Raw genomic sequence first — 15,110 nt, forward strand, 5'->3', positions numbered from 1 at the left:
ATTCCCAGCATTCAGGATTCCAGAGCTGACCTTCCCACTGGTACAGCTCAGCAGAAACCCCGTGGGTGAGAACAGTGCTGCTCTGCACAGACAAGGATCCTTACTGAAATGTAAATGGAAGAAGACAAGGTAACACTAAAAATCCTTGGAATGAAACAAGACAATATTTACTAGCACTGCTCCTTCAACCCAGGAGCACAGAAAATAAGCTACTAAAAATAGATGAAAAATAATTTGTAACTGATTGTGTTTACCCTATAATTGGTACATAGATTTCTGCAGGAACAAGAGAGATCTGCTCTCTGACAAATAATTACACCTGGACAAACACTGAAATGTCTCATTTGTAAACTAAGGAGATACCAAGGATTGAAAACTGTGGAAGAATACATACACAGTGAGGTGACTATCTGAAAAGGAATGCTGCAATGAAATGGAAATGAAAAGGTAAAAAAGCCTATGAAAATTAGATTTTCAGCTTACAGGCCAGCACTAAGCAGCAGCTCTGCTGAAGCATAACCCATCATTCACAGCTTATCAAGGGCACAGAAGCTACTGGCTACAGAAGAGCAACTCAAAGATATTTTCATATTCCAATGTACAGTAACAAAAGCTAGAACACCCCATAAATGATCCCACTCAGTGTTAGTATTGCTACAAAGCAGTTTGTTATTCTCTCTTCTAATGTGGGTACCAAAAGACAGGCATTGCAACAACTAAAACTCAGTGTTTGGTCTCACAGCAAACCAGCTACCACTCTGATCCTGCACCTAAAACTTTCAGGCAAGTAAGACCAGGACTGGGAAAAACAAATTATAAATCTGAGCCACAAAGGGATGAGCATTTAGTAACAAAATATGTCTTGATACAAACGATTCATTTCCTTCTGCAAGGCCTCAGCTTACTGAGAAACACTACCACCAACTCTGAATCTTGGAGAAGCAATTCAAACATTTTCTGCAAAATACTATATTTTCCCAGTCTGCTCAGTCTGAGCACCCACTGAGCTCACCTGATTGATTTTCCTGCACCTTGCTCCCTTTTCCCCATTAAAGTCACAATGGTTCTTTGTTGAATAGGAGTTACTTCAATCAGAAAATTAGGGAAAGCACATCTCATGTTAAATTCTACACTGCACACACTCCAGAGAGCTGAGAGGATTAATTCTGCCAGGTGCTCTGATTCCCTGGAGCATCAAGCAGTAAGTATGTAAAGAGCATGGAATCAGGCACTGAGCACTATTCAGTTATGCACTGTAACACTGAGGTGAGCTCTTTAAACAGAGCTAGAATTTGCAGAGTATTTCAACAGAGAGCAGGCAAGAGCAGCAGTTTTCCTAAAGATTCCCCAAAATTTGCTCTGTGAAAATCCAACTTAAGTGGTGTCCTCAAGTGAAATCTCCAGTCTAGAGTCTGAAACTCTTTTTATTCCTTATCACCACTGTCAGTCCTGAAGTTTATTTTTAGGTACTTTGTCACATAAATGTTCTGCAACAGAAAGAGTTTCCATCTTTGCTGATTTCCTGCTGTTCTGAAGAGGAGATAAAAGAGTTGGAACAAAACCTGGCAGACCTGTTAAAATGAGGCAGTGAGCTTTTAATGATTTTCCTTTTTATCTGACAGCTCAGATACTCTCTCACTTCAGTGGAGAATGAAGAAAATGCTCTTCAGCTTTCTTCCCTCTCACTTGAGGACAGACTCTTCCCTGCCATGTTCAATAATCCTATTCTTCAAACTTCTTGCTTTCACATTAGAAGAAGGGCCTAAGTATTCACCACCTCTGGTAAAAGTTATTCGAAGTAATACAATGTTCCCACATTATTAGTTTCAACACAGATTATTACTTTTCATTCCCAATGGATTGGCAAATTTATAAGCAAATTAATTAGCCTTTAACAATATTTCTTGAAAACCCACACACTGGAGAAAACAGTTTATTAATCACAAACTCGAGGTCCAGTCAGACCCAAACAGACATCTGTCACTCCCACAGTCATTTAAGAGAACTGTGTGAGGATGAAGGAAAAGTTACCACCTGGAAATGTCCCCAGCAGCTGTGTCGGATCACAATACTGGCAAGTAGGTATAAACCCCTCAGTGTAATCAGTAACTTCTTTTAATAATTCCATGTTGAACACTGCACATAGCTGTTCTACCAGAAAGCAATGCTTCCCAAATCCTTCTTCGAACCAGCAAGCACATAAAAGAATGAGGGAGTCACTAAGATTACCAGGATTTTTATAAACCCTTCAACAAGATCCCTTCCCAAAGGCTTTTTAAGGAACTGAGCTGCTACAGAACATCCCCTTATGCACTCAAATAAAGGAGAGAAAGCAAAAGGTAGGAATAAACAGTCAGTTCTAACCCAGAGGGTGAAGGTGAGGTCACCCACAGAACCCTGCAGAAAGACGTGCTGCAAATATTCCCAAACCTTAAAGAACACATAAAAATAGCACAGTAACACAGACTGCTGATGAGACAAAGCTGCTTGGAGCAGGGAATTAAAAAGTGACTGCAAAGCTGCTATGCATAACATGTTCTATCAAGAGAAAGGGACTTAGTGACAGAGGTCACTTGGCTCTAGGTAAATACAAAATGCTTCACAGGAAGAGCAGTCCTCAACTTGATGGACACACAGAGAGGTCTCTGATCAAAGATCACAGAACCCCAGAGTGGTTTGGGTTGGAAAGGACCCTAAAGCTCATCCAATTCCACCCCCTGTCATGGGCAGGACACCTTCCACTACCCCAGCTTGCTCCAAGCCCCATCCAACCTGCCCTTGGACACTTCCAGAGATGCAAGGATGGGGCAGTCACAGCTTCTCTGGGCAACCCGTGCCAGGGCCTCACTGCCCTCAAAGGAAAAGAATTTCTTCCCAATATCCCTTCTAACCCTTCCCTCTGGCAGTGGGAAGCCATTCCCCCTTGTCCTGCCACTCCAGGCCCTTCTCCAAAGCACCTCTTCAGCTCTTTTGGAGCCCCTGTAGGCACTGCAAGCGACTCTAAGGCCTCCCTGGAGCCTTCTCTTCTTGCATTGTAAAATATGGGGATTATGTTCTCCCATTTTCACTCGGTGGGAGCTTCACAGGATGCTCATGACCTCAAATATGATGGACGGTGGCTTAGCAACTTCATCTGCCAGTTCCCTCAGGACCCACCTGATGAGATGCACCTCATCAGGTTCTGTAGCCTTTCAGGCTGCTTGGATTGTCTCAAACCTGGTCTTCTCCTCCTATACTGGGCAGTTCTTCATTCTCTCTGTCCCTGCCTTTGCCTTCTGTGGCCTTAGCAGTGATGTTGGAGCACTTGTCAGTGAAAAAACAGAGGCAAAAAAGTCATGGAGTATCTCAGCCCTGTCCATGTCCCAAGTTTAGCAGGTTTGCCCTTTCCTTCTGGAGGGGACCCACATTTTCTCTAATCTTAGTTTTATCACAGATATACCCATAGGATATCTTCTTGTCACTCTTCACATCCATGGCTGGATTTAATTCTATCAGGGCTTTAGTTTCTCAAGCCTGATCCCTGTCTGCTTGGACAGCTTCTCTATATCCCTACCAGACTACCTGCCCTTGCTTCCACCCTCTGTAGGTTTCTTTTTGCATTTGAGTTTGTCCAGGAGCATCTTGTTCATCCATACAGGCCTCCAGGTGCTTTTCCCTGACTTTCTCTTTGTCAAGGAGGCACCACTTCTGAGTTTCAAGATCCTTCAAGAAAAGAGAACAGCTACAGCAACTTTCTCTGCAGGAGCAGTAGAGGCTTTGAGAGCAAGGAAAGCTCCCAGATTTAGAAAACATAAATTCTTCATATTTCCTACAGAAAGGAAACAGCCCAGGAAGGTCTGAGATTTCTGCCCCTCTGAAGCTGCCTGCTGGACAGATAATTCCTCCAAGTTGCTTCCAGTTCAGACAGATTCATTCTTTATTTGTTCTTTATTAAACAAAATAGACTGAGATATGCCTTGATGAAGAAGAATTTTTCTTCCCAAAGAATGTTCCTAAATTCTTTCATCATTCTCATGGAACTTTAGATTCCAATGTAGAATAGTTGTCTTTAATTCTGGACACTGTAACTAAAAGCAGCTGCAGCAGCTGCAAAACACTAAGTTGCTCAAGTCAAACTGTACCTACACAAGGTTCAGCCACCTCCACATCCCTTACACCTCATTATTTACCATCCCCTTTTTCTCTGTGTCACCAAGATATCTTCACAAGAAAGGACTTTCTGGTTTCTTTCAGGTGACTTATCAGAGCACATGGAATGAACAAGGGATATTCACAAAACTTTGATTGAAATCCACTCATTCAGTGCTTGTTTAGGAACCTGCTGGCCAGTCTTTAACTCCTTAATGTGTATCTTGTTCATGCTCTAACCTGTCCAGCATTTATACATTCTTAGTGTGGCAGGCTACAGGAGCTACAGAAGTTCAATCAGAACACCTTCCCCAATGAAACCTGCACTTCTGGATTTTTATGTTAGCTTGTCATGATCTTTTTTCAGTAAACTCTTAGGCCTTCATTATAACATACTTCTCACAATTAATTCTTGAAAAATTGAATTATTCCATCATTTTTCTCTGAACTGATATGAAAGTGGCAAGCCCACAATTACTGTATTGTTAATTCTTTTCATAGACTGGCACAGGAATTGTTTCCTGTAGCCCTCTAGAGCCCTCCAAGATTAGGGAGAAATCACTACCACTGATTGGTTCTAAGTTCTCCCTGTTCCCTAATTTTATAATTTTTTAAAATGTGCATTACTGACAGTACTGAATTCCAGTACCTAAGCAACCATACGTAACAGTCATCTAAATTATTATTTGAATAGGAGTTTGTATCACCACAGAATTTATCTGCAGAACAGGAGTATGTATCATTATACCCCAAAGGCTGAACACTATTTTCTGCTTGCTATGACAACTCCATAATTTCTAGTAATCAGCAGGAGGTGGAAACAGCAACAAGGAAGAGGAAGAGAAATGGCTTTGTCTAAGGCAATCATTCATTCTACATGAACAGAATGAATTCCACATTATGTAATATTCTACGGAATATTCTGCGTGAATTTCATTAATTTTAGGGAAAAAAAAATAAGTGAAACAAAAACTCTCTGCCAAAACCACAGTGAAATCTGCAACTGCCAGGCAGAAAAGTACCTGCTTGGCTGCAATATTTTACCTTTTGGATCCCTCTCAAACAACAGAAGTCTGTCTGTACAAGATGAACAGACTCATTTAGTACCTCAACTTTCCCATATGCAAACTGGAAAACCTAAGAGTGATTTTCATCAGAGGTGATCTGGCAGCCCTGAGTGAAAAGTTCTGCTCACACACTGCTTGTGGAATGGTCAGCAAACTTGTTCTCCAGGTAATTATCTACACTTTTGTTTAACCTCACAGCAGAGCTTGCTCTGAGGGCTTGTTTCTCTTCCTCTGCAAATCTCTCCACCTCAGAGCAAAGGAGTTTCTCCTACACCACTCCCTCTGAAGAGAAGCTCTCACCCCAGCAAGGCCAGCTCGAGCCTCTTCTCACCTGCACCTCAGGAGGTACCAAATGTAAGGTTGAAAAAGGTAATGAAGAAACACCAAGTCTCCACATGCAACCTAAACAAAGCTTTAAAATCTTATTGACTAACAACTTGGACCAGAACAGGGTTATCAGGGCAAAAGAAAGTCATACAAAGTATGGAACATGTTTTAAAATTCAGAGTACTGACTGTACCTTACAGATTTTGTACAGAGATTCCTGACCATCTCCTTCTGTATCCTTAAAATAATCATGTGCTGGATATGTACGATGGATATCTCGTCTGATGACACTCTCTTGAGAAGAATCCTGCAAAAAAAAAAAAAAAAAAAAAGAGAAAAATCCTGACATGTATTAACAGTATAATTAAACATAATAGAAAAATCATTGTGCACTCAATATTGATACATTAGGTAACTGCTTTATTGACTTGTCCAAAAATGCTTTGAGAAGAAACTGAAAATCCTTTGTAGTCTCTTATGCAGTTACGGTTTAACAGTTTAACAAAAGCAACATGGCATGTTTTCTATCCTGCAGGCTTAAGGTTCAGCTTTAGAACTCTGAGGAAATTACCAGTTTTTTAATAGTTGGTGCATTTTTACCACAGACCATATCCTTACTGCATTTCTCTGGCAGTAAAAAAACGAAACCAAAAAAATTAGGCTGTCTCTGCCTTGCAAGCTTAAAGCTACTAATTTGAAATGTTGTATGTATGTACCCTAGCATAAAAATTGTTAATTAAAAACTCATAAAGAATTTCTATAAAAAGATGGGAATCACTGTAAACAGACCTAACAAACACCACTGTGTGGATAGAGAAGTTGTATTAAAATGTCAGAGCTGGAACTACAACAGTTAATTATCTTCAGGTTCCAGTGAGCTGTACCTTTAGGTTGGCAAATATCAAATCGTGCTTTTCTCCATTACTTTTGTAATCCAAAAAGAAAAACCAACAAAACCTTCTCCTGTAATTTGGAATATAAATCCCTTACAAATAACTTTTATATTGAAAACCGAGTATTTCTGATTCAGAAGAGCTTCCAAACTCACACATTTTGTCTTGTTAACCAGGACTCTCCATTAAAAAGCTTCTTTACACCTGCTGGAGTCAGCAACCAGGCAATCTCCCAAATTTCAGTGGTTTTTCTAATTCTATAAAGTCTCTACAGTGAGCCTGTGCCACACAGTAATGCAGATTCCTGGTAGGCTTAGCTGGAAGTCTAGAGCAATTCATGACTCCAGCTCCCTTTTGGATCCATCTGTAGGCAATACACTCCAAGGAATCACTCCAGGACAGATGTGGCTGCCCCAGAGACAAAAGCCCACTGCTGCATTTCTCCTTCCCTTCAATGGCAGCTAAGGAAATGGACGCAAGAAGCTTAAACAGCACTTTGTGTTGTTGTCTCCCTAAAGTTGATGGCTTCTCTGAATCTTGGCTATCATTAATTTAGCCAGTTACAGTACTCTAATGTTCAGTGATGTCAGCTGTGGCTTTCCCTTTGTTTGACTTCAATACTTCTAGTACCAGAAAGCAATATGATCTATAGTTTGTGAAGTCATAAAACCCTAGAGTGGTTTGGGTTGGAAAGGACCCTAAAGCTCATCCAATTCCACCCCCTGTCATGGGCAGGACACCTTCCACTACCCCAGCTTGCTCCAAGCCCCATCCAACCTGCCCTTGGACACTTCCAGAGATGCAAGGATGGGGCAGTCACAGCTTCTCTGGGCAACCCGTGCCAGGGCCAGAATTGCTTCCCAAAATCCCGTCTAACCCTGCCCTCTGGCAGTGGGAAGCCATTCCCTGTGTTCTATCACTCCAGGCCCTTTTCCAAGTCCCCCTCCAGCTCTTTTGGAGCCCCTTCAAGAACTAGGAGGGGGTCTAAGATCTCTCTGGCTCCTTCTCTTCTCCAGGCTGAACATCCCTGGCTCTCTCATCCATCCTCCCCTCGTAGGAGAGGTGATCCAGCCTCTAAAATGCCGGGCACATTTTTATATGCTATGAAATGAAAGGTTACAAAGAAAGGTGATGTTTTTATTATGCCAACTGGCACCACTGAAGAAAACAAACACATTTTGATGCTTTTGCTGTGTTATCATGATTGTTCTCAGAACATCTAAGCACCATGCAACCATCAGCAACCAAAACTAAACACACTGAATCACAAGCAAAAAACCACAAACTAATGACAAAAATTTGTAACAAGAAGTTAGCTAATCAGATTTCTTTAATGATTATTTTCATTTACATGGCTTCCAAATATCAGAGAGGCTGGATAACTGCAGTCTGCCTCCCAGATCGATCTGACCATTCAGTTAAATTGTGAGAAAATACCTGAAACAGAATTTAAGATCTACCAGCAAAGTTACAGAATCTATTATAGAAATCTGTTACATGCTTTTTTCAGCATGAACTTGAGAAGAACCAGGGGAAGTTTCAGGAAGACCACCACATCCAGCACACACAAGGTTTTCCAGTCAAGCTGAGACATTGTGCTTGACTGTATCATACTTCTCTTGTCTTGACTGGGGAAGCCAATGTGTAACTGAGCACACAGAAGTTGACAAGGAAAATGTCCAAGGCAGGGCCAAAAATATATGTGTAAAGGCCCAAATGCACATGAATTTTACTGAGTTAAAAGGAGCCTGAAGCAGTCTTCATTCAGCCCTATTAATGAAATATTTAAAAGACTAGAGGAAAATAATTAAATGGGTCCAAAATAAGATTTACATGGAAAGACTGGAGAATTAACTACTTCTCAAAAGACAATCTCTGTTTAAAATATGATAAACCCAGAAAGGAAGAAACCAAGTAATTAGTCTAGAGAGAAGATAAGTGTAAAACTACTTCTTAAAATATATCAGAATTACTTAAGTTTCTATGTTTTTCCAGGTAGAGTTTGTAGATAGCACTATTCTCAAGTACCAAAGCACAGGAGTTTACAGACATCTTCATTTAGGTTTTCAGACAATTTTTATTCTTCTGAAAATTATGATTAGTTAGTTTATTACTTAGGAAACAAAACAGGTGAGATGGCTATCAAGGCATTCAGGGTTCTAATGCTCTTACTTCTCAAATTCATTTCAGTGCTGCCAACTCAGAGAAAATATTCTACCATGGAAAAGAATTCTCTTCATATGTCAATGCTATGACAGCTGCCATGCTACTGAACAAGCTGTGCCTCGAGTTGTCTCTCTTCTAAAACAGCTGAATTTCTGCAATGGAGCAAGGGTACTGGAATGCTGACTCCTTGACACTCGTGCCATTTCCAGCTATTAAGAAGCTGCTGAATATGGGCAATTGATGGGAGAAGGCAGATCAACACAGAAATAACAGAAAACACAGAAAACTCTTTATACTGAATAAATCTTAATAGACAATAAGGGGTACATAAGCAATCACAATAAAGAAATACAGGGCAATCTTTACGTATGCACTTCAGGAATTGTTTTTTAATTAAGAACATCTCACACTCCGAAAAGAACCTCTACTCATTTGTCACAAGTGGAGCCACTCTAGTGATGAATAACAATTAGGGAGCAGAAGAGATTCCTGGAGACAGAGCCTTGTTTATTTTGTTCCAGAAAATAGAAAATAAGCATAGTATCAGCCAGAAGAACTTATAAATAAAGAAAAATCTCTTGGGACATAACATCCCAATGCTGTGTTGAGACTCAATACTTGCCCCACTTTTGCCCAAAATTACTTTCATGAAAACAGGTACATCCCTAATGAAAAGAAAAGCCAGTAATGCTCAGCTGAGTTTTCCTTACTGTACTGCCTGCATTACAACTTCTGACTCAATACGGGGAGATGCAGAATTACAATTGCAATTAAAGGAATTCAAGAGTTTAATGTGACTACTGAATAAATAATAAACTGGGTAACAAGTGCCTCAAACCTGGCATTCAAACTAGCAGCACTTCTGACCTCAATCTTCTTGTGCTCCATTTCCTTGGTTAATAATAATTCCCCACCTCAGTGGGGTGTTATGAAAATCAATTAACATCTGAAGCACTGAAATACTGTAGTGATGAGTCTTGCAGAAATGCCAAATAGGAGAATAATAACTCCAGCTTCAAGTCTTAATCTGAACGCTGTCTAGTAAGGCACAGGGTTACACAAAGCAAAATTAGTAAGGAGAAAGGAAAAGAAAAAGAAAGCACCTCATTAGATATGCACTATTCCTTATGTACACAACCAGACAGAGATCCCAGGAAGAAAACAACCCAAAACAAAAGAACTATGTGGGATCAAGAATATAGCATTATGTGAATGAGTAGGCAATTTTTATGCTGTACTTCTCTTCCAAAGGCTTGTCTCTAACCTTAAACTCATTCAAATTGGGTTTTACCACATGTTTACACACAGAAATATGATTTGCATTTTCTAGTGGAAGGTATCACCACCCACGGAAGGGGGCTGGACTGAGATGAGAGTTAAGGTCACATCCAACACAAACTAGCCTGGGATTCTCTGTGCTGGAGACTCAGTTCATCTGCTTGGCCCATTTAAAAGGTCTGTATCTCTGGTCAGGCTGAAAGAGCTGATTTTGTAGCACATCGTCCTGCCTGTACTTCATCTCCTCATCAGCTAAAAAAAGTTAGATCCAGAGTACCAAGGAAAGAAAGAAAAGGGGAAAAAAATATCAAAATGGGCTTTCAACAACTAGACTTACCATGCCTGGGAAATCCGATGGGTCATGCTTCTTAAGGTTTAGATACTGAAACATTTCTACATGTTGTATGGAAAGTAAAAATTCCTAGGCCAACACAGACATTCACCACTTGTTTAGCAAGGATGTGAAACACATCTGCTGATATCCGGAGTCGAAGGCAGCCTCAATAAACTGTCTCCTAACCCTGAAAAGCCATAAATTTAAACACTGCCTTGCCAGCTGCATGTTACTGACATTATGACATTCTTTCAGTAGCCAAGTGTTTGCTGAAGGAACAGATTTTTGGCATATATTTTATTTTGTTCCTTAAAGTTCTCTATGGTTCTGTGCCGTTTCCCACACATGCGCATGGGAATGTGAATAATAATGAATAATAACTTTAAGCCCTCTAAAACACAATCACAAACAGCCAAAAAATACAGAATACCCAAAAGTTGAGGTCAATCAACCTGGGTTTGAAATGATCTGCAAAACTAGCTCATAGCTCTGTTCCTTGTTATTACTGATGCCCTACCAAATTCCTGCTTTCAGTGAACTCTGACAGCACTTTGTGCCAACACATCTTATACACATCATCAATCCCTTTCCTCTCCTCATTTTACATATTACATACATATTATATTTACATTTTACATACATATTATAACCCTCCAAGTAGAATGTGTGATCCAACAAAATCCCAGGCTCCCTACTAATCTGTATTTGGGGGAAAAAAAAAAAAATCAGTAGCTCTTTCTTTTAAAGACATTGAAGAAAAGATGTCTGGATTATGCTCAGTTCCTCTTTAGCATTCTTGGAGCATATACCTTGTTGTTCAGCTTCTGTCTATAAATAGATTTTCTTTCAATCAACATCAGCTTTTCTTCAACTGAGAGCACCTAACACTCAGAAAGTACTAATTAAAAAAGAAACAGAAACTGAGAAAAAAACAGACGATTATTCTTCTTTTTAAAAAAAGTTATGTATCAATATACTGAAAGTCAACATGGTATTTAGGTTCATTTAATTATAGCCTGGTCAGCTGAAATTTGCAAATTCTGGCTCATTATCTGCTGTATTTATTGCTCTTTGGACAAAACTGCTTTGCAACAGAAGGCTTCCTAGTCATAGGGCCAGATCAATAGTTTGTATCTGAGCATCCCTGGCAGGTCACACCTGGAGCAAAATTTAGTATCAAAGTCTCTCTTCTCTCATCATTTCAGATTACTAATATAGCTCTGCCCAAAGGAAGTAAACATCTTCTTTCATCAAATTATATCCCATTCTTCTCAAGCTGTGTTTGAGCAAGTAATGGCCAAATGTTGAGAATTCCCAAGACAGGATCCTCAGAAACGATCTGTATGTCTCTTTTGAGGCCAGGTATGCAAATTTACCTATAATTTCTAAATAGACAATTCTCTAATTGTTAAAAAGCTAGCGGGATGGGACTCTGCTGCTTTCACATGCATTACTAGTGAGGCTGCACTAGCCAGAAGCTTGTTAGGAACTGTCCTATCGCCCACATGACTGCCGAGGCAATGGGAAATGATGCTCACTTTGGAAGACTGTCAGATTATTTCAGAGAATCACAGAGGTTCATTAAGATTGAAAGATACCTTTAAGAAAGATCGTTGAGTCCAACTGACAACCCAGCCTTGCTGTGTTCACCACTAAATCATGTCCTCAAGTGCCACATCCACACACTTCTTGAACGCTTTCAAGGAGGGTGACTCCATCACTACCCAGGGCAGTTGTCTCCAATGCCTAATTACCCTTTCAATGAAAAATCATTCCCTAATATCTAATCTAAACCTGCCCTGGCCCAACTTGAAGCCATTTCCTCTCATTCTGGCAGACAGTTTCTCCTAACACTTAATCTTAAAACTACCTGGGAGTAGGATGATGAGGACATATTGACCACCTGTCCAGCATAAGGTTTTTTAACCTTCTCACAAGCTGCTGCTGACAGTTTTTAGTTACAAGATGCTGGACGAGGTAGACCTGGGTGATGAAGAATTACAATTCCAAGGTTCTTAAAGACTGTAGAAGGAAAAAGAGATCTGAGAATAATACTAATACCTATGCCAATACTCTTTTGTAGGCAGCTTTAAAAAAGAAAGTGATGTGTTGAGACAACTGTCTTGAGAAGGAACCGCTGGAGCAAGTACAGAGGATGCCATGAAATTGGTATGAGAACTAGGGCTTCTGCCCTATGGAGAAAGGCTAAGAAAGTTGTGGCTGTTCAGCCTGGCGAAGGAAAGGTTGGGTGGAGACCTCAGAGCATGTTCCAGTATCTGAAGGGGCTACAAGGAAGCTGGAGAGGGACCCTGCAGCAGGAACTGAAGTGGCAGGACAAGGGGTAATGGCTTCACACTAACACACGGCAGGGTTGGATGGAATACTGGGAAGAAATTCTTCCTGTGAGGGTGGGGAGGCAGTGGCACAGATTGCCCAGAGAAGCTGTGTTTGCACTGTCCCTGGAAGCATCCAAGGCCAGATTGGAGCAGCTTTGTCTAGTGGATGGTGTCCCTGCCCAAGGCAGGGGACTGGAATGAGATGGTCTTTAAGGTCTCTTCCATCCCAAAGCATCCTGGATTTCTATATTGTAGAAGTCACAGAGGTAAGAAACAGCCCAGCTCTTAGCAGGGTTGAGTCATCAGCAACAGAGGAGATTAAATTTTTCTCTAAAAAAATCACAACAAAATTAGATCAGACACAAAACAATTCTGCATAAACTCTGTTGTTCTGAAAAACAAAAGATATCAATGACCTTTACTACCCTTGTGGCTTGTTTTCCTTTTCCCTCTCCCATTCTGTACACACACTTTGTCTCTCTTATACCACTGATACGTAAGTTATTCTCCTTACTCTGCCATATCCTCTCTGAACGTTGTTGACAGAAGAAAAATCCTATTTGTGCTACTGGGCAAGAGGTCAACTTCTGAATGTACCAGGCTTGATGTTTTACTACTGGCATGCAACGTGATGAATTCAGAGTTACTCCTAAGGACTCAGCTTGGAAGCTCCCTGACTTCCCACAAGAGCTGGGGTGCTCTGTACACCACCTGATGAGGTTTGGGTACATTTTTTCTCCACACAATGCACATCTGTTTATAGATCCCACAGTATTTCTATTTCTATTTTACTATGTTAGGGGCTTTGTTTGGGTTATGTGATATTTAGCAGATACGGTATCAAGCATTCTTTTGTTAAATACTGGGAGACAATTGTTTAAGCACTGGATTTGGTCTGAGATTTGATCTGGTTTTTAATGGCTAGCACTCCACAAGGTTGGCTCTCTGGAGAACATGGAAGATTAGCAAGTAAATGCCACATTACCCAGTTTATTCATGATCATTTCATCTTTTTCTCTGATATGTGTATAGACACTAGATTACAAACAGTTTGTAAAATTGCCAAACAACAAAAAGGTAACCAACAGATTCATCCGTGTAGTTTTGTCCAAGTTCCTTCTGGTTTGCTGATTTTTAGATTGGGTTTCTGATTATGCCTCCTCTGGTAAAGCCACAAATTGTGGGAAGGTAGCTTGTCAGGATAGTGCAGAAGGCAGTTTTCCTCAATGAATTACAGCTGTATTGATTGCCAAGAAGTGGAGACAGCCTTGCCTGTCCAATGAGGATGGGGGTTATAAAAGAGTGGGTTAGCTGGTCCAGAATAAGTCACAGCTGGAGCTTGAGATCCAGAATCTACTGGCTGTGAGGAGGATGGGGAATGTGGTTATGCAAGAGATAGACACGGGTAGGTGGCCATGAAGAAGGAAACTTGCAGAGGGAAGGAATCAGTGCTGTGTGGAGCTGCTTGAGAGAAGTCCACAGAGAAAAGGCATGGAAAGTTTTTAGTAAGGGACCGGTGATGGTGCCGGTTGTGTCTGTCTCGACATAATTACTATAACAAATGTATTTGTAAAGATGGGGAAACAATGTTCTTTTAATCAATCTGCAATTTGACATTTGAGTATCTCTGACTATCACCAACACAGAGTAATCTCCAGAAGCAAGTGGAAAGGTTAAGGCCTGTTTCTAACAAGCAATACTTAACTGCCCCAGTATCAGATGGTTGTGGAAAATTCATGTGAAACTTTACAGGAAATGGAAAAAGTGGCGTATTTGAATCCTCGACTCCTACCCTATCTACCCCAATTGATAGAGCTTCAAAACTTACCATGATTTTTCACAAGTGCCTAGAAATTTTCACTGCAAGAAGTATAAAATCCCAAAAATATAACAACTCTTAAAAAAAAATCTTTAAGAAGAAAACCCTGGGTCTTAGAAGGTAAATTTCCTACAGCATTACTGACCAAGTAGATGTCTGTCTAGTCAGGATTTCTTTCAACACATTCTTGCAAATTCTGAAATTAGGCCTACTTTTGCCATCAAAAGATTACATGATCAATGTAACCAGTTCAAGCCTCGTTTACCATTGTTCCTTGACTTGTCCTTTACAAGCTGAATCTAAGAAAGAATTCCAATAAAGCTCACAGATACACCCTGACCTTTGGCACCTGATATTGCCTGCTGCTAGCAAAATGTTAATAAAAGGAGAAAATGATGCAAGTTTATCCAATTGAGTGATACTGATTTTAACGAGGAGGAAATGCCTTGCAGCAGTATGCAGATAAAGAACTGCCAATGTATTATCCTTTAAAAGCTCCTTAAGCTTGTAGTCGTTGAAGTACACAGACTGTTTCTTCAAAAAGGAAACTCCTGTCCCTCATTTTCTTAAACAATGGAGTTCTTCCAACAATCCAGGCAGAAACACTTAAGCAAGACCCAGGGCAAGCTGTAGTGTTGACATACCAACTCAGCTACATCACAGACCCACTCCCTGACAACAGCTCTGGAATCCAGCAATCACTTGATATCCTGGACACCTCACTTTAATATTTGCTGTGACAACATCACCTTCACATTTTAT

At 40.4% G+C, this 15,110-nt stretch overlaps 1 protein-coding gene across 4 annotated transcripts in view; it reads right to left on the reverse strand.

The window, feature by feature from the left end:
- Positions 1 to 15,110, reverse strand: part of RABGAP1L (RAB GTPase activating protein 1 like) — a 212,692-nt gene that overhangs the window by 101,772 nt on the left and 95,810 nt on the right. For all 4 annotated transcript variants that reach the window (XM_062497174.1, XM_062497171.1, XM_062497173.1 and 1 more), the window contains one exon: positions 5,716 to 5,829. In XM_062497174.1, the coding sequence (XP_062353158.1) occupies positions 5,716 to 5,829 (114 nt within the window). The remainder of the gene's footprint in view (positions 1 to 5,715; positions 5,830 to 15,110) is intronic.

The sequence above is a fragment of the Cinclus cinclus genome, chromosome 8, assembly GCF_963662255.1.
Source record: "Cinclus cinclus chromosome 8, bCinCin1.1, whole genome shotgun sequence".
Classification (NCBI taxonomy): domain Eukaryota; kingdom Metazoa; phylum Chordata; class Aves; order Passeriformes; family Cinclidae; genus Cinclus; species Cinclus cinclus.